The following is a 19574-nucleotide window of genomic DNA, read 5'->3' on the forward strand; positions in this document are numbered from 1 at the left end:
ATCTGCTGTTCGACCGACCCTCCAGTCCTCCTGAGGCATTTCAGTTCAGGATGACCAGATGGGTATCAGCAACACCTACCCTGCAGTTGCAGATTTGGGGGGGGGGAGGCACACCTGGAGCCATAGGTGCTAGCCCGTACTCACCTGAAGATACACCCGTTCCAAGGATGCAGGCTCCGGAGAAGCTTGCAACACCCTTACGAGGTTCGGTGGGCAAGGCCGTGTCGCCTCCTCACCGAGCATCCACTTCCCCTGAGGTGGTTGAGCGCCGATACCCTCAGAGAGAGAGGGCACCTCCAAAACGACTGTCTTTGTAAGATCAGCCGAGTTCCTGAATAAAAGAGTTCCTGAGAGACTAAATTGTTCAACTCCTGTTCAGAAAAAAATGTGAAAAAGAGTTCCTGAGACTGATATGTAATGGGCAAATGTGGGTCGAAGTGGGTTGTGTAACCAGTAATGACCAAGTAAAAGATGTTGAAAGTAATTTGCCATATCAGCATGTTTTAGAGTGATAATATTTTATTAGGGGAACTTCATAGTTTAAGGGGGAGGAGTGTAGTAGACCAAAAGCGCTACCTAGTGGTGGTTAAGCTAGGCTCTGATATACCCCGGATGTTGACTGCTGCGACAGTCGGAGAGCTACAATAAAGAGGACAAGACGTTGGGAATTGGTCTTCGGCTCAAATCACTGTTATGGATATATTAGCAGTATAGGATACATCCAGATAATATAGCGAATATATTACAGTTACATATATCTGAAAGTTACTGCATAAGAATTCTGTTTTGTTAACTATATCTAAGTTACAACTGAAAGCTCTTATTTTTGCCCCAAAGAGTGAATAAATGCTACAATGCAATTTAAAATGCAGTTTCTACTGTTTCTATCAAATTGCAACCCCCCTCCCCCAAGATCAGGTGGAGGGGTCCTCAGGGTAGATCAAAAATACGCAAGGGGTCCAGGACCCGAAAAAGGTTGAGGACCACTGCTGTAGGGGACCCGAGCATAAGAAAAACACAGTTTTTGAGTGGAGGGGTACTTTAAGCATGCATTCCGGTCTACCGTGACCGCGCCCCGCCCATCTCCACATACAAAACCCGCTGTAGCCTTGGCAACGAAACAAACGCGGCCGTTTGTTGTTCCCTCACGCTTGCCATAGTTGTGCGGTGCGTGTAGCCCGTTGCCAAGCGCGGCAGAGTCGTGTTGACAGTGAGGACAGTGAGGCTGCTTCAGATATCTAAGGAATTTAACCTTGAATCCCTTCTTGATTTCTCTCTGCCGGCGTGAGCGAGGACGATAACACGGTTGCGTGGTCCCCCCAATTCGCTACAATAGTAACCAAGGTGGTTGCGACGTGCAGCGGCTCGGCTGCATGGTAACGGAGAGACGCGAGAGAGGGGGGCGGGGCGGGGCTCCTAAAGCTTGATTCTATACCCAGACGTAAAGCCGGGGTAGTTTGACTGACAGTGCAGAGGAAGGTGGTCGTGCACGTGAAGGTGTTTGTTTTTTTTTTTACGAGCACGTGAAACCAATTCCGGGCGAGCTGCGAAACCCCCCATGACGACCCTCCCAAGGCGCAGGACTCGGTAAGTTCCTTCCCGTTTTACGCGCGTCTTCCCCCGCTCACATTTGCGTGTCTACGTCAACGAACGGTCCGATCTGGACCCGCAACTCCCAGCCGGCTTCGGTTCGGGACGCCGTGGAAGTGTGTGCGCGCGCGAATGACGTCATTTTCCGCGCGTCCGACAGGTGACGCCGCCGCCCGTGGCCGATGGAGAAGTACGAAAAGCTCGCCAAGATCGGGGAGGGCTCCTACGGCGTGGTGTTTAAGTGCGTGCACAGAGACACCGGGCAGACGGTGGCCGTCAAGAAGTTTGTGGAATCCGAGGACGACCCGCTCATTAGGAAAATAGCGCTGAGGGAGATACGCATGCTGAAGGTGAGACAAGCCGCCGTGGTGCTTGGGAAAAGCCCTTTCATCAGGTTTACACACGCGCACGCGCACAAACACACACACACGCACGCACAAAAACACACTCATACACACAAACACACGCACGCACGCACACACACACAAAACACACACATACACACACACACACACACACACACACACACACACACACACAGAGTCTTAGTTAATGATAGTGATAATGAAAATAACTGTAGTGTTTAGGTGTAATTTGCTGTTAAACTGGGAGTGCTGTTGACTTAAACATTTTAGTAGTAATAGCAGAGGAAGAAGAGAAAGAATTAGTATTGGTCCAATAGTGATAATCGTAGTAGTAATGATAGAATTAGTAATACTAATGGGAATAGTAATGGTAGTGGTTAGTAGTAGTAGTAGTAGTAATGGTGGTGTTTGTAGTAGTAGTAATATTAATGGTGGTAGTTATAATAGCAGTAATGGTGATGGGAATTGTAGTAGTTGTAGTAGTAGTAGTACTTGTGTTCTACTTCTTTTTGTTGCACAGTTTTTGAGTACTGCTTATTGTACTTGTATGTGAAAAAAACTTTTTAATTTTGAATCTAGTAGTAGTAATGGTAGTATAGGGGTAGTAGTAGTAGTAATAGTAGTGGTGATAGTTATAGTAGTGGTGGTGTTAGTGGTAGTAGTAGTTATAGTAGTGGCGGTGGTGGTCATAATAGAATTAGAAGTATTGTGTCTGCGGGTGGGAAGCCGGATGTGAAGAGCAGGGTAATTGGCCCAGCATAATTGGGGAGAAAAAGGGGGATGAAAAAAAGAAGTATGGGGGGTGTTAGTAGTAGTAATGGTAGTCATAGAAGTAATAGTCGTAGAAGAATTGGTAGCATTGGTCTAATAGTGGTAAATATTGTAACAGTAGGAGTAATATTGTAGTAATGGTAGTAGCAATAGTAGTAGAATGGGATGTAGTAGTAGAATTAGTAATGCTGGTAGTAGTAGTAGTTGGTAGTAGTAATGGTAGTCATAGTAGAGTTAATAGTAGTAGTAGCAGCAGCGGTAGTAGTAGAATTAGTAATGCTGGTAGTAGTAGTAGTAATGGTAGTCATAGTAGAGTTAATAGTAGTAGTAGTAGCAGCAGTAGTAGCAGAATTAGTAGGATTGGTCTCATAGTGATAATCATTGTTGCAGTAGTAGTAGTAGAACTGGTAGTATTGGTCCAGTGCACCCTAATATTAGTAAATATTGTAACACTAGGATTAATATGGTAGTAATGGTAGTAGTAGTAGTAGTAGTAGTAGTAGAATGGGCTGTAGTAGTAGAATTAGTAATGCTGGTAGTAGTAGTAGTTGGTAGTAGTAATGGTAGTCATAGTAGAGTTAATAGTAGTAGTAGTAGCAGCAGTGGTAGTAGTAGAATTAGTAGGATTGGTCTCATAGTGATAATCATCGTTGCAGTAGTAGTAGTAGAACTGGTAGTATTGGTCCAGTGCACCCTAACATTGGTAAATATTGTAACACTAGGATTAATATGGTAGTAATGGTGGTGATTTGTAGTAGTATTGCTCCAATAGTGACAATCATCGTTGTAGTAGTAGTTTTGTCCCAATAGCGGTAAACATTGTAATACTAGTAATTGTACTATTGCTGTAATGATTGTAATAGTAGTTGTAGCCGCGGCAGTAGACGTTTTACACGATGAGCGTGGGAGAGCTGACACCGCCACCATGTCCTCCTCCGGCCCTGCAGCAGCTGAAGCATGTGAACCTGGTCAACCTGCTCGAGGTCTTCCGGAGGAAAAGGCGCCTTCACCTGGTCTTTGAATTCTGCGAGCAGACAGTCCTCAATGAATTGGACAAGCATCCTCGAGGGTAGGTGTGTGTGTGTGTGTGTGTGTGTGTGTGTGTGTGTGTGTGTGTGTGGTACTGTGGATGTGAAATGTGTCCCACTAAAGTCCTATTGTCCCCTTTGTGACTATGGTAATATTGTATTGTTAGGGCAGACCTTTTGTTCTGTCTTTTCCATGCTGTTATTCTGTTTAAGTTTTACCGGTTTATGATCTCGCTTTGCCTTTACCTTTTTGTGTTTTTGTACCTTTGTTTTAAAAAATATTTGTTGTTTTGTCATTGTTCACTTATAATTTTAATTACTGCTTGCCTCTAGTGGCAACATTTTCATTGCGCTGGCTTGCACTGCGTGCACCTGAAGCCGCCGTTAAGTTTGGCCCCTGCAGCAGCTAATGTGAGCTGCTGAAGTGCTCTTGAGCCAGACAGTTTCCAGACCTGCTCACTCGCTGTAATTTGTTCTGGAGAAGACTAAGAGCTAATGCCTGGACGAGGCTAAATGGCAGTCCACTAGGCGGTCCACTAGGGCAGTGTTTCTCAACCGGGGGTCCGCGGACCCCTAGTGGTCCGCGGTGTAATTGCAAGGGGTCCGTGAAAATAAAATATCTTTAAAAAAAGATCCTATGACATTTATAGAAATAGGATTATTTTGCTCAAATGTGACTGAGACCTTTATCTACCTAAACTATAAAGGGTAACAGGACTTTTTTCTCTAATTACATCTGTTTCACAAGTGTAATTTATTGTATTTTAATAAGAGATCTCGCTCCCGTTTGCATTGTTAAAGGTTACTGCATAAAAATTCTGTTGTTACATACATCTGAAAGTTACTGAATACATATTCTGTTGTTACATATATCTGAAAGTTACTGAATACATATTCTGTTGTTACATATATCTGAAAGTTACTGAATACATATTCTGTTTTGTTACATACACTACCGTTCAAAAGTTTGGGATCACCCAAACAATTTCGTGTTTTCCATGAAAAGTCACACTTATTCACCACCATATGTTGTGAAATGAATAGAAAATAGAGTCAAGACATTGACAAGGTTAGAAATAATGATTTGTATTTGAAATAAGATTTTTTTTACATCAAACTTTGCTTTCGTCAAAGAATCCTCCATTTGCAGCAATTACAGCATTGCAGACCTTTGGCATTCTAGCTGTTAATTTGTTGAGGTAATCTGGAGAAATTGCACCCCACGCTTCCAGAAGCAGCTCCCACAAGTTGGATTGGTTGGATGGGCACTTCTTGGAGCAGATTGAGTTTCTGGAGCATCACATTTGTGGGGTCAATTAAACGCTCAAAATGGCCAGAAAAAGAGAACTTTCATCTGAAACTCGACAGTCTATTCTTGTTCTTAGAAATGAAGGCTATTCCATGCGAGAAATTGCTAAGAAATTGAAGATTTCCTACACCGGTGTGTACTACTCCCTTCAGAGGACAGCACAAACAGGCTCTAACAGGTACTATTTAATGAAGATGCCAGTTGGGGACCTGTGAGGCGCCTGTTTCTCAAACTAGAGACTCTAATGTACTTATCTTCTTGCTCAGTTGTGCAACGCGGCCTCCCACTTCTTTTTCTACTCTGGTTAGAGCCTGTTTGTGCTGTCCTCTGAAGGGAGTAGTACACACCGGTGTAGGAAATCTTCAATTTCTTAGCAATTTCTCGCATGGAATAGCCTTCATTTCTAAGAACAAGAATAGACTGTCGAGTTTCAGATGAAAGTTCTCTTTTTCTGGCCATTTTGAGCGTTTAATTGACCCCACAAATGTGATGCTCCAGAAACTCAATCTGCTCAAAGAAGTGCCCATCCAACCAATCCAGCTTGTGGGAGCTGCTTCTGGAAGCGTGGGGTGCAATTTCTCCAGATTACCTCAACAAATTAACAGCTAGAATGCCAAAGGTCTGCAATGCTGTAATTGCTGCAAATGGAGGATTCTTTGACGAAAGCAAAGTTTGATGTAAAAAAAATCTTATTTCAAATACAAATCATTATTTCTAACCTTGTCAATGTCTTGACTCTATTTTCTATTCATTTCACAACATATGGTGGTGAATAAGTGTGACTTTTCATGGAAAACACAAAATTGTTTGGGTGATCCCAAACTTTTGAACGGTAGTGTATATCTGAAAGTTACTGAATACATATTCTGTTGTTACATGTATATCTGAAAGTTACTGAATACATATTCTGTTTAGTTACATATATCTGAAAGTTACTGCATAAGAATTCTGTTTTGTTACATATATCTGAAAGTTACTGAATACATATTCTGTTGTTACATGTATATCTGAAAGTTACTGAATACATATTCTGTTTTGTTACATATATCTGAAAGTTACTGAATACATATTCTGTTTTGTTACATATATCTGAAAGTTACTGCATAAGAATTCTGTTTTGTTACATATATCTGAAAGTTACTGAATACATATTCTGTTGTTACATGTATATCTGAAAGTTACTGAATACATATTCTGTTTTGTTACATATATCTGAAAGTTACTGAATACATATTCTGTTTTGTTACATATATCTGAAAGTTACTGCATAAGAATTCTGTTTTGTTACATATATCTGAAAGTTACTGAATACATATTCTGTTTTGTTACATATATCTGAAAGTTACTGAATACATATTCTGTTTTGGTACATATATCTGAAAGTTACTGAATACATATTCTGTTTTGTTACATATATCTGAAAGTTACTGCATAAGAACTCTGTTTTGTTAACTATATCTAAGTTACAACTGAAAGCTCTTATTTTTGCCCCAAAGAGTGAATAAATGCTATAAGGCAATTTAAAATGCAGTTTCTACTGTTTCTACAAATTGCAACCCCCCTCCCCCAAGATCAGGTGGAGGGGTCCTCAGGGTAGATCAAAAATACGCAGGGGGGTCCAGGACCCCAAAAAGGTGGAGAACCACTGCACTAGGGGCTGTGTGTGTGCTGCAGAGAGAGAAAGGGCTTCGGTAACGTTTGCTAAGCTTCGCTTGACATTTACGCGGCACCTCAGTCGGTCATACAGTCGTGTCATGGGGGATTTTGTTCCTTGACAGCGTCGATAGCTACGGCTTCACCGGAAGCTCGCCATCAGAAGTATTGATCGGTGTCAGAACGTCTGCCGGTTAACGCCACCATGCTGAGCTCTGGTAGAAACCGGAGGCCCGTTGCACAGCGCCTGCTCCGGACTACCTGGCTATCGTTTCTGACCACCTCTCGCAGGCTCGTATGATCCAACCTGGCACCGTCCTCTCCGTTCCCCCTGCAGTACATACACTTGACCGTGTAATTTAATACACACAACATGTGTGTATTCTTCTGTCAGGGCGCCAGAGAAGACAGAAGGGCAGCAGAGGGCAACAGGATGGATTACACCGAGGCAGGCGAGACCGTCACCGGGAGATTAAAAGACGGGTAACGTCTGCAGCTCGACTTGAGGGAGGAACGGTCACGTCCAAAAAAAAAGAAAGAAGAAGAAAAAAGGTCAAACAAATCTTTACCGAGGACGGCGGCCATCTCTCCGTTCTGCCCCGTGCACATTCCTCCACCCGGTCTGCAGACAGGAGGGGAGTTCGGTTTGTGGCCGTGTGGAACCGCGCGGCCCAGTCTACGGCCACGACGGCCAGCGGCCGCCGGACCGCACTTCCCATCTCCCGCAAGGCTGCGCAGCAGGGACCCCAGCTGCCGGTCGCCGTTGGAGACGGACACGCGCTTATAAGGACGACGTGGGGTCTGCGTGGAGCGTCGTCCTTCCTTCTTTTGTTGGTTTTGTTTCCCAGTATAGCAGGAGTCACAGATGTGTAAACAGGACTGTTTGAATGAGTTGTGTTGTCGTTCATCCTTTCCCTTGTGTGTGTCTCTCTCGTGTTTCCCCACAGAGTTCCCGAGGTGCAGCTTAAGAGTATAGTGTGGCAGACACTACAGGCGGTGAACTTCTGCCACAAGCACAACGTCAGTATGACCTCGAACCGGGTTGTGTGTGTGTGTGCCGAGGCGAGCTGATGTTGCTGCGGTGGCTCCCTACACACTCAGCGGCTTGTGGCACCGTTTCACACAAAGATGTGCAAGGACGCCTCTTAATCCGTTGACAAAACACAAATACGTCTCTGTCAGATTTGTCAAGAGTGTATTTAGTTAAAATACACGGTATTTTTGGGGGCGTCCGGGTGGCGCGGCGGTCTATTCTGTTGCCTACCAACACGGGGATCGCCGGTTCGAATCCCCGCGTTGCCTCCGGCTTGGTCGGGCGTCCCTACAGACACAGTTGGCCGTGTCTGCGGGGTGGGAAGCCGGATGTGGGTATGTGTCCCGGTCGCTGCACTAGCGCCTCCTCTGGTCGGTTGAGGAGCCTGTTCAGGGGGGGGAATAGCGTGGTCCTGCCACGCGCCACGTCCCCCTGGCGAAACCTCTCAGGGGAAAAGAAGCGGCTGGCGACTCCACGTGTATCCTAGGAGGCGTGTGGCAGTCTGCAGCCCTCCCCGGATCGGCAGAGGGGGTGGAGCAGCGACCGGGACGGCTCGGAAAAGTGGGGGTAATTGGCCAAGTACAATTGGGGAGAAAAAGGTGGAACCCCCCCCCAAAAAAAACCCCATCTACTCCTGTATTTTCACAATGTGTGTGTGGTGTGAGAGTCTATAAACGGCCCAACTAAAGCACTTGGGGCCTTGATTCTTTTTGGAGGTTATTGGGGATGATCAGGGGCACCTATAAAAAAATAGCAGAAAATTAAAATTATGCATAATTAATTATGCATAAATATGCAAAATATGCATTTTTCTAAAAATGGCTAAAAACCACTTTTCTCGGCATTTCAGATGATTCTGAGCATCTTTGATTTTTTCACCTATATAAAAAATTTTCTGGGACTTGGAAATGTTTGGGCATTATGCAAAATATATGCACTTTTGCAAAAATGCACTTATGATCCTCATTTTTTTGGGAGGTGGTAGGTATTGTTCCAGAGAGGACCAGAAAAATAGCAGAAATTTAAAATAATTATATTAATTATGCATAATTATGCAAAATATGCATTTTCTAAAAATGGCTAAAAACCACTTTTCTCGGCATTTCAGATGATTCTGAGCATTTGGGGGGAGGGAGTTGGAGTGGGGGGGGGTTTAGGGGCAGGGGGAAGGCGGTTAGCTGGCAGGATGAAGAGGAGGGAGATTTAGACGGGTGGATCACCCAACCGCTACATTGTAGCGGGGTTCTTCTAGTGTATTTTATATTTCAAACCCCCCACCCCCCCCCAAAAAAAAACAAACATGGCAGCTGGAGCATTAGAATTTCTCCAGAGACCACTTCTGCAGAAGGTGCTTAAAATCAGTTTGTGCTCTGAGCAAAGCTGAAGATGATAACTGAGTTGTGCAAAAGTTTTTCCTAAATATTCATCCGTCCATCCATCCATTATCCAAACTGCTTATCCCGCTCTCAGGGTCGCGGGGATGCTGGAGCCCATCCCCAGCAGTTGTAGGCCCAAATACATTTAGCGAACGATCTTCAGGGCTGTTATTTCCCGCTTGGCAGGGTTCGATAACGAGACGCTACACGATGAAGACGGCATTAAAGAACACATGTACAACTGGTTATCATTAGTACAATTAGCCATTCACTATTACAACCCCTTTTATTGAAGTAACATTCCTGCAAAAAGGCACACCAGCATCCGCACCAGGCACACAGCATCCAGGTCACGTCATCATCATCATCATCATCATCATCATCATCATCATCCTGCTGAAAAGTATTCTTTTGAGTATTTTGAGTAACACATTACAAATTACATTCTATCATCACCCCCAGACTGATCAAATATGAATTACAGAACACCCCAAAATTAATTAAAATGTGCATTTCAAATACGTTTAATTAAGATACTGCGGACTGACATGTGACGTATGACCAAATCGTATTTTTATATCCTCATTAATATGTCATTGTTTTCCGGCTCCATCTAATCTTTCAGACTTTCATGTGACTCTGTTTCAGCCTAATGCGAGACTCGAGTGTCCTGTCCGCTAATCCCGTCTCTGTCTGTCTGTCTGTGTGTGTGTGTGTGTGTGTGTGGGTTGCAGTGCATCCACCGCGACGTGAAGCCGGAGAACATCCTCCTCACCAAGAACGGGGTCATCAAGCTGTGCGACTTCGGCTTCGCCCGCATCCTGAGTAGGTCGCCCAGCGCGCGGACGTTTATGTGCGTTTAGCATCCACGCGCCGCTAATGACTTATTCAACAAGGAGCCCGTGGCAGCTGCCACTCTGGGGCTTCCTCACTTTCATTGTTGCACAGATGAGTTGCATGGGGGGGGGGGCGGGGGGGGGGCGGTTAGCATGTCGGTGTCTCTGTTTACGTGGGCTGCATCTGGTGTCGGTGTTTCGTTACCATACGGTGACGTGGTCACTCCATCAGCAGGCCTTGTAATCCCCTCTGCCTGATGTACACCTTAGTCCAGTGGTTCTCCACCCAGTCCTCGAGGACCCCCTATCCTGCAGATGTTCTCTGCAACCCTGAATAGGCGCCTGTTTGTAGTTATTCAACCAATCAGCAATGAGTTTTGTCAGACGTTGCACACCTTGCATAATTAAGTGCTGCGAGATGATTGGTCGAGAGAGTACAAGCAGGGCTACCTATGCAGGGTTACAATGAAGATCTGCAGGATGGGGGGTCCTCGAGGACTGGGTTGAGAACCACTGCCTTAGGCAATGCTCAACAGAACCAGCGCCTCCTCGTCGTCGTCTGTCTGTCTGTCTTCCCGTTCCCATCTTTCTTTCTTTTTCTTGTGGATTTTCTCCCCAATCGTATCCGGCCAATCGCCCCACTCTTCCGAGCCGTCCCGGTCTCTGCTCCACCCCCCTCCGCTGATCCGGGGAGGGCTGCAGACTACCACACGCCTCCTCCCATACATGTGGAGTCTCCAGCCACTTCTTTTCACCTGACAGTGAGTTTCACCAGGGGGGCGTAGCGCGTGGGAGGATCACGCTATTCCCCCCAGAACAGGAGCCCCGACCGACCAGAGGAGGCGCTAGTGCAGTGACCAGGATGCTTACCCACATCTGGCTTGCCACCCACAGACACGGCCAATTGTGTCCGTAGGGACGCCCAACCAAGCCAGAGGTAACATGGGGATTCGAACCAGCGATCCCTGTGTTGCTAGGCAACGGAATAGACCGCCACGCCATCCGGACACCTCTTTACTTTTGCCAGTGGTTTTCTGACTGCAGCTCTATCTATAGTTTACATATCTACCTCTTATTCCCTTTTGTTTTTTCTTTTGCCAGTGGCTCTTCTTGTTTTCTGTAACTACATTGCTGTATTTTAACTATAGCTGCCTCTCTTTCCACCTTTTTCTTTCTTTCTTTTGCTTTTTTTCTCTTTCATTCTCTCTTTCGTTCTCTCTACCCCCCTCCCGTGGCAACGCTGGAAAGGACACTGGTGGTCCAGATCAGTGGTTCTCAACCTTTTTGGGGTCCTGGACCCCCTGCGTATTTTTGATCTACCCTGAGGACCCCTCCACCTGATCTTGGGGGAGGGGGGTTGCAGTTTGATAGAAACAGTAGAAACTGCATTTTAAATTGCATTATAGCACTTATTCACTCTTGGGGGCAAAAATAAGAGCTTTCAGTTGTAACTTAGATATAGTTAACAAAACAGAATTCTTATGCAGTAACTTTCAGATATATGTAACAAAACAGAATATGTATTCAGTAACTTTCAGATATATGTAACAAAACAGAATATGTATTCAGTAACTTTCAGATATATGTAACAAAACAGAATATGTATTCAGTAACTTTCAGATATATGTAACAAAACAGAATATGTATTCAGTAACTTTCAGATATATGTAACAAAACAGAATATGTATTCAGTAACTTTCAGATATATGTAACAACACAGAATATGTATTCAGTAACTTTTAACAATGCAAACGGGAGCGAGATCTCTTATTAAAATACAATAAATTACACTTGTGAAACAGATGTAATTAGAGAAAAAAGTCCTGTTACCCTTTATAGTTTAGGTAGATAAAGGTCTCAGTCACATTTGAGTAAAATAATCCTATTTCTATAAATGTCATAGGATCTTTTTTCTAAAGATATTTTATTTTCACGGACCCCTTGCAATTACACCGCGGACCACTAGGGGTCCGCGGACCCCCGGTTGAGAAGCACTGGTCCAGAGAATACCGTTTTGTGTTTCCTTTAAGTGAAACACATGAAATAAAGTGTGGGGTGTATTTATGTACATCTTAACATTTAAGTCTCTTCAGAGGAAAATGATTCATTCATAAATGTAAAGGGAGGTGATGGTGTTTAAATGACAGGCATGCGGTCTAAATACTACTAAATACTCCGTCGGTGTGCGGTTGTTTGGGGGTGGCGTTCGGTGGGTGTTCAAGGTGATTTTATATCCTGTCTTTTCTTTCACGGCTGCCCTGTCCGTCTGTCTCTGCACCTTCCCTCCTAGCCGGTCCAGGGGACGACTACACGGACTACGTAGCGACCCGCTGGTACCGGGCCCCCGAGCTGCTGGTGGGGGACACTCAGTACGGGCCCCCCGTGGACGTGTGGGCGCTGGGCTGTGTGTTCGCCGAGCTGCTCCATGGAAACCCGCTCTGGCCCGGGAGGTCCGATGTGGACCAGCTGTACCTCATCCGGAAAACACTAGGTACTGTGGGAAGAAGGGCCCCGCCTCTGAGGCGATGATCTATAATGAACTCGGGATCGATGACGTCGATCAGCCATCTTGTTAGTCCTTGGAAAGTGAACTGCGTCTCAGGCTTCTGGGTCTGCTGGCTCGTCATTACGACAAGATGTGGAGCGTAATAGTTGCGAGACTACATTTAAAAAAAAAAGCTATACACAGGGGATAGCAACGTTAGAAGAAATAATAATTTCTCGTATGTTTTTGGCTGTTATGTTTTTTTTAATCAAAGGAAGTTGAATCAAATCAAAGGAAGTTGACTCAAAGAAGGTCGAATCAGTTCATCCGGATACAACGTTTACTGAGAGATACGTTTCATCACTCGTCTAAGTGGCCTCCTCAGTCTAAACGGACTGCAGGTGTCCCCGCCCTTATAAATAATACAGTGGCATAGCGACTAAAACCAACGACCAGTCTCATAGGCAAATATGGGTGTGACCATTAACTACAGTTTCAAAGGCCATGTGTACTATTCCCTCGGTTCAGGGATGATCGTTCCCCCTTAACATAGATGGCCTCTTTGACTCCCCTTCAAACGACCGTTCCTCCCTATCAAGGATGTGCACATCCTCCTCCCTTAAAGAGTGGCCACTGGCCTGTAGATGGGTGTAGACTGGGAGTCCCGGCCTGACGCGTTAGCTCTCCTGTGTAGTGCCACTCTTTCGGCCAACTTCTGTTTAGTTTCCCCAATGTATAAATAAATCACGGCAATCCTCCTGGCACTCCTGGCCAGTCACTGAAATGACAGTGGTACAGAGAATTATGGGACAGTTCTGACTGTTTAGTGACCATAGTATCCATACTCAATACTATTGTCCATGTAGTCTACGTACACATACCTTACACGAGCTAAATTTGCATACTCACATCTTGCATACTAAAATTTGCATTAGTATGTCGTATAAACAACGCCGACAGAAGGCTACTGACTTAAATTTCGGTTTTCGAACGAGGATTCTGATTATCTCCATTTTGACTCCAGGTGACCTGATCCCTCGTCATCAGCAGGTGTTCCACTCGAACGTCTTCTTCAGCGGAGTCAGTATCCCCGAACCCGACACGACGGTATGAATCCCATTTCCACGGGGAGGGCCCGGTTAGATAACGGAGAGGAGATCAGGTGTGGCTGACGTTGTGCCGTGTTTTACTTTCAGGAGCCCTTGGAGAAGCGCTTCCACGGGGCGTCACCTCACGCCCTGCAGGTTATGAAGGTACCCGCAGAGCATTTTTATCATTTCAACGGATCCAAACCCCACCGAGCGAAAGAAACTAAACAAAAAAAAAAGAAAGAAAGAAAGAAAAAAGAGAGAGAAAATAAACAGTTCGGAAGCCTTGATCTGGGCAAATGAAGGCTCATGGGGTTAAAGGTCAATTCCCAATCCGTCCAGATAACGGGTTTTAGAAAATTTAAAAAAAAGAAAAATCAGCTTAGTGATGGTTTAAAATGCTTTCTATTTAACAGTGTATGTCCCTGCTTTGTCATGTCAACTGCGCACGCCTGTGTGTGTGTGAGCAGTCATGCCTGGTGATGGACCCTTCCCTCAGGCTGTCCTGTGAGGAGCTACTGGAGCTGCCGTACTTCCTGGAGGAGGGCGGAGCCAACTGGGGCCGCGAGGGCGAGCGCCCCGGTAGACGATACGAGAAGGGCTCCAGGCGCAGACAAGCGGGGGTAAGTGTGCATCAGGGCTGTCTATCCAATAGATAGTTTTGCATCGATTAAAACGTCTTTCGCAGCGGTGGGGGGGGGGGGGGGATAGGGTTATACTGTGGGTCGTGGCCCACAGGTGGGTCACAGCAGGAGGCCGGGCGGGTCACAGATAAGCAAGTTTTTTTAGAGGGACCGAAAAAAGTGTGCATTTGAGTTTTTAACTTGAGTCATCGCAAACAATGCAATAATTCAACTGCATTGCAAAATATCACTAAAATAATGTTTCAGGTTGACACGCCTTGTCTGTTTAATGCGATCATTAGCATGCCGTGATCGAGACTGAGAAGGGGAACGCTGCAGTGGTGAACAACGTAGCGACGACTGTTAATTATTTTGCCGTTTGAAAGATGAGAATTTGTTGCTCGTTTTTCCACACAAAATATCTGTCGGGTCTGGGGCAAGAAAGCATCTCCAAAGGTGGGTCATGGCACGAAACAAATTGGGAACGCCTGGTCTGAAGGAAAAGTGAAAATCTGGCTGACGTCTAAATTTGCCGAGATGCTAAAAAGCCACCACTGATCAAAAGCAGTTAAAAGTATTCTGGCACAATATGCTGACCTGCGTTGTGTATCTTGGACAGTTGAAGTTGTTTGGGTGATATATCATGATGTAATAATTGATTAATTAAGCAATCCTCTGGTTGAGGGACTGTCTATCTGACCACTAACGCAGCTGCTTTCATTGCCCCACCTTGAGGATTATTGTTTTACGGCGCTGTTTGTTGGTTGGCCAACAACTTTGCAGAAAAACATCAGCAGCAAATAACACAGAAATCATGTTCCGGGCCATAACTGTCAAGAAAACCAATATATTGGCCTTTCTATTTTAAATATATACACTCCTATCAATCGTTATCATGAGAAATGCACTGGCTTGAAGATGAGTAGGGGGTCAAAGGTCGGGGGCTGGTTTGCTGTACCTGGCACTGCTTGTTTGATTTATCTGTATTTGTTTTGGATCTGCAGCCCCAGTACCTGCCCCAGCTACCAAGCAGCAACATCTCACCAGCACCGGACGTCAAGAAACAAGTCAAGCATAAATATGACCATCACCTGCCCAACATTTAACCCCCCGACCAGATATGGAGCCAGCTACCCATAGTGCAACAGCAAGATCTTCAACTTCTGCTCATAATAAATGTGTGCTGGGCTTGAGGCACCATTTGTATTTGTACTGATGCATGTAAATATCAGTATTTGAAACATTTAAATTTTGACTAAGCTATTTCACAAGTGATATCTGTTAGACAGAGAATACAGCTAGCAAGAATCCTAACTGAGGCCACATGCATACATTCACAGTTATTTTCCAAGACTTTGTGATGTATATTTTATAACGTGAATCTTTGTAAGAGACACATGGAGAGTCAGATGCAATGAAAATTACTGGTGTGCCATTATCACTTGGATGGAGAAAAAGAAACCACTAACTTTCTTGTGGTCTGGTGCAGAAAATGACACATGACTTTCCCCTATTCAGCTAAACACTCTATACTATACCCTACTAACCCTACTCGAACCAAACCCTACTAACCCTACTCTATGCTATACCCTACTAACCCTACTCTATGCTAAACCCTATTATGTGCACATGCCAAAGTATGTGCACATGAATACTAATCAGTTTCACACTAATACAGCCATGAAAAATGAACAGACTTGGTGAGAAAATGCATTTTTGTCCATTTTATTGTGCTTCTAGTGGTCATTCGTGCCAGATAGAAACTCTAATCAAAAACCATATTGCAAACACAAGGAGCTCACTATATTGATTCAAATGGAGAGAGACAACACGTTTCTGTTGATGTGGAAGCTGTCCTCTGTCATTACAGTTTCGAAAATAAGATGGCTACGTCATGAGAGTGTGAAAGATTGTTTAAAATACTTGCATCTCAACAACATAGCATTAACAACAAGAAGATAATTGTGTGTGTTTGCTTTTTTACTGTCCATACGCTAACAAATTTTCAGATATATTACAAAAAATATACAGTATAAAAGGTTACACTGTTAAACCTTTCTCTGTGTAATATAGGACTAAATTGCTGGCATCTAATATACAAAAACTATAACTTCCTGTTGTATAACGAAATATTGTATTACTGTTGCCTCGCAAATTGAGTGTGTGATGGAAGAGAAAGAAGAATTCTGGAGTGAGTTGGATGAAATGGCGGAGAGAGTACCCAAGGAGGAGAGAGGGGTGATTGGAGCGGACTTCAATGGGCATGCTGGTGAAGGGAACAGGTGATGAGGAGGTGATGGGTAGGTATGGTGTCAAGGAGAGAAATGTGGAAGGACAGATGGTGGTGGATTTTGTGAAAAGGGTGGAAATATCTGCGGTGAATACATATTTCAAGAAGAGGGAGGAACACAGGGTGACGTACAACAGTGGAGGAAAGTGCACACAGGTGGACTATCTCTTATGTAGAAGATGTGATCTGAGAGGGATTGGAGACTGAAAGGTGGTGACAGGGGAGAACGTAGCTAGGCAGCATCGGATGGTGGTCTGTAGGAAGACTTTGGAGACCAAGAAGAGGAAGACAGTGAAGGCAGAGCCGAAGATCAAACGGTGGAAGTTGAAGAAGGAAGACTGTTGTGTGGAGTTAAGGGAGGAGGTAAGACAGGCACTGGGTGGTAGTGAAGAGCTGCCGGATGGCTGGGCCACCATTGCAGAAATAGTGAGGGAGACAGCTAGGAAGGTACTTGGTGTGTCATCAGGACAGAGGAAGGAAGACAAGGAGACTTGGTGGTGGAATGAGGAAGTACAGCAAAGTATACAGAGGAAGAGGTTGGCAAAGAAGAAGTGGGATAGTCTGAGATGAAGGAAGTAGACAGGAGTAGAAGGAGATGCAGCGTAAAGCAAAGAGAGAGGTGGCAAAGGCAAAGGAAAAGGCGTATGGTGAGTTGTATGACAGGTTAGACACTAAGGAAGGAGAAAAGGACTTGTACCGATTGGCTAGACAGAGGGACTGAGCTGGGAAGGATGTGCAGCAAGTTAGGGCGATCAAGGATAGAGATGGAAATGTGCTGACAAGTGAGGAGAGTGTTGAGAGGGTGGAAGGAGTACTTTGAGGGGCTGATGAATGAAGAAAATGAGAGAGAGAGAAGGTTGGATGATGTGGGGATAGTGAATCAGGAAGTGCGGTGGATTAGCAAGGAGGAAGTGAGGGCAGCTATGAAGAGAATGAAGAGTGGAAAGGCAGTTGGTCCTGATGACATACCTATGGAGGCATGGAGGTGTTTAGGAGAGATGGCAGTGGAGTTTTTAACTAGATTGTTTAACACAATCTTGGAAAGTGAGAGGATACCTGAGGAGCGGAGAAGAAGTACACTGGTACCGAAGGGCGATGTGCAGAACTGTAGCAAGTACAGAGGTATAAAGTTGATCAGCCACAGCATGAAGATATGGGAAAGAGTAATAGAAGCTAGGTTAAGAGGAGAGGTGATGATCAGCGAGCAGCAGTATGGTTTCATGCCACGAAAGAGCACCACAGATGTGATGTTTGCTTTGAGAATGTTGATGGAGAAGAATAGAGAAGGTCAGAAGGAGTTATATTGTGTCGTTGTAGATTTAGAGAAAGCATATGACACGGTGCCGAGAGAGGAGGTGTGGTATTGTTTGAGGAAGTCGGGAGTTGCAGAGAAGTATGTAGGAGTGGTGCAGGATATGTATGAGGGAAGTGCGACAATGGTGCGGAGTGCAGTTGGAATGACAGATGGGTTCAAGGTGGAGGTGGGATTACATCAAGGATCGGCTCTGAGCCCTGTCTTGTTTGCAATGGTGATGGACAGGTTGACGGACAAGATGTTCGCGGATGACACTGATCTGTAGCGAGAGTAGGGTGTAGGTTGAGGAGAGCCTAGAGAGGTGGAGGTATGCACTGGAGAGAAGAGGAATGAAAGTCAGTAGGAGCAAGACGGAATACCTATGTGTGAATGAGAGGGAGGACAGTGGAATGGTGAGGATGCAAGGAGTAGAGGTGACGAAGGCATATGAGTTTAAATACTTGGGGTCAACTGTCCAAAGTAACGGGGAGTGAAGAAGAGAGGTGAAGAAGAGAGTGCAGGCAGGGTGGAGTGGGTGGAGAAGAGTGTCAGGAGTGATTTGTGACAGAAGGGTACCAGCAAGAGTTAAAGGGAAGGTTTACGAGATGGTTGTGAGAGCAGCTATGTTATATGGTTTGGAGACAGTGGCACTGATGAAAAGACAGGAGGTGGAGCTGGAGGTGGCAGAGTTGGAGATGCTAAGATTTTCATTGGGAGTGATGAAGAAGGACAGGATTAGGAACGAGTATATTAGAGGGACCGCTCAGGTTGGATGGTTTGGAGACAAAGCAAGAGAGGCAAGATTGAGATGGTTTGGACATGTGTGGAGGAGGAGATGCTGGGTATATTGGGAGAAGGATGCTGAATATGGAGCTGCCAGGGAAGAGGAGAAGAGGAAGGCCAAAGAGGAGGTTTATGGATGTGGTGAGGGAGGACATGCAGGTGGCTGATGTGACAGAGGAAGATGCAGAGGAGACGAAGAGATGGAAACGGATGATCTGCTGTGGCGACCCCTAATGGGAACAGCCAAAAGTAGTAGTAGTAATAGTAGTAGTAGTAATAGTAGTAGTAGTGTAACAAAATATTGTAGCGTTCACTACTGTAATGATCACACTTACAGAACTCACAACCGAACTTCGTCTTTATTGTTGGCCACAGCCATGCCGTATAGACCGCCATTATCTAGCACAACTCACTGGTCGTCTCAACAACCAAACCAATCAGTAACCAGTGGGCTAGCCCCCCCCGCTCCACCAACCACAGGCTGTACCACATAACATGCATTCCCGTGAGTGGCAGAGAGCCGGGGGACGATAGACGGACTCCACTAATCAGCACTCCCAACAGTATAGGGTCCATCCATCCATCCATCCATCCATCCATCCATCCATCCATCCATCCATCCATCCATCCATTATCCAAACCGCTTATCCTGCTCTCAGGGTCACAGGGATGCTGGAGACCATCTCAGCAGTCATTGGGCGGCAAGCGGGAGACACCCTGGACAGGCCGCCAGGCCATCACAGGGTCGAACACACTCACACATGCACCTAGGGACAAATTTAGTACGGTCGATTCACCTGACCTACATGTTTTTGGACAGTGGGAAGAAACCGGAGCACCCGGAGGAAACCCATGCAGACACGGGGAGAACATGCAAACTCCACACAGAGGACGACCCCCAAGGTTGGACCACCCCGGGGCTCGAACCCAGGACCTTCTTGCTGTGAGGCGACTGTGCTAATCACTGCGCCACCGTGCCGCCCTGTCTCTGATATACTTGCTTTTCACTACGTGTTTGCATATGCATGATGGCTGCCTCGCGTATTCTGC

General features: G+C 45.4%; 1 protein-coding gene across 2 annotated transcripts; it reads left to right on the forward strand.

Annotated features, from left to right (window-relative positions):
* The first annotated feature begins 1755 nt into the window (after nucleotides 1-1755).
* LOC130115787 (cyclin-dependent kinase-like 1) lies at nucleotides 1756-15293 on the forward strand. Of its 2 annotated transcripts, none has more exons than XM_056283619.1 (9): nucleotides 1756-1940; nucleotides 3674-3795; nucleotides 7664-7736; nucleotides 9860-9950; nucleotides 12252-12452; nucleotides 13471-13553; nucleotides 13643-13699; nucleotides 14005-14157; nucleotides 15162-15293. In XM_056283619.1, the coding sequence occupies exons 1-9, from the start codon at nucleotides 1773-1775 to the stop codon at nucleotides 15261-15263; spliced, it is 1050 nt and encodes a 349-aa protein (XP_056139594.1). In that variant the 5' UTR covers nucleotides 1756-1772; the 3' UTR covers nucleotides 15264-15293. The 2 variants fall into 2 exon arrangements, with proteins under 2 accessions (XP_056139594.1, XP_056139595.1); XM_056283620.1 differs by having other exon boundaries at nucleotides 14005-14122; nucleotides 15154-15263.
* The last annotated feature ends 4281 nt before the right edge of the window (nucleotides 15294-19574 follow it).

The sequence above is a fragment of the Lampris incognitus genome, chromosome 7, assembly GCF_029633865.1.
Source record: "Lampris incognitus isolate fLamInc1 chromosome 7, fLamInc1.hap2, whole genome shotgun sequence".
In the NCBI taxonomy this organism is placed as follows: domain Eukaryota; kingdom Metazoa; phylum Chordata; class Actinopteri; order Lampriformes; family Lampridae; genus Lampris; species Lampris incognitus.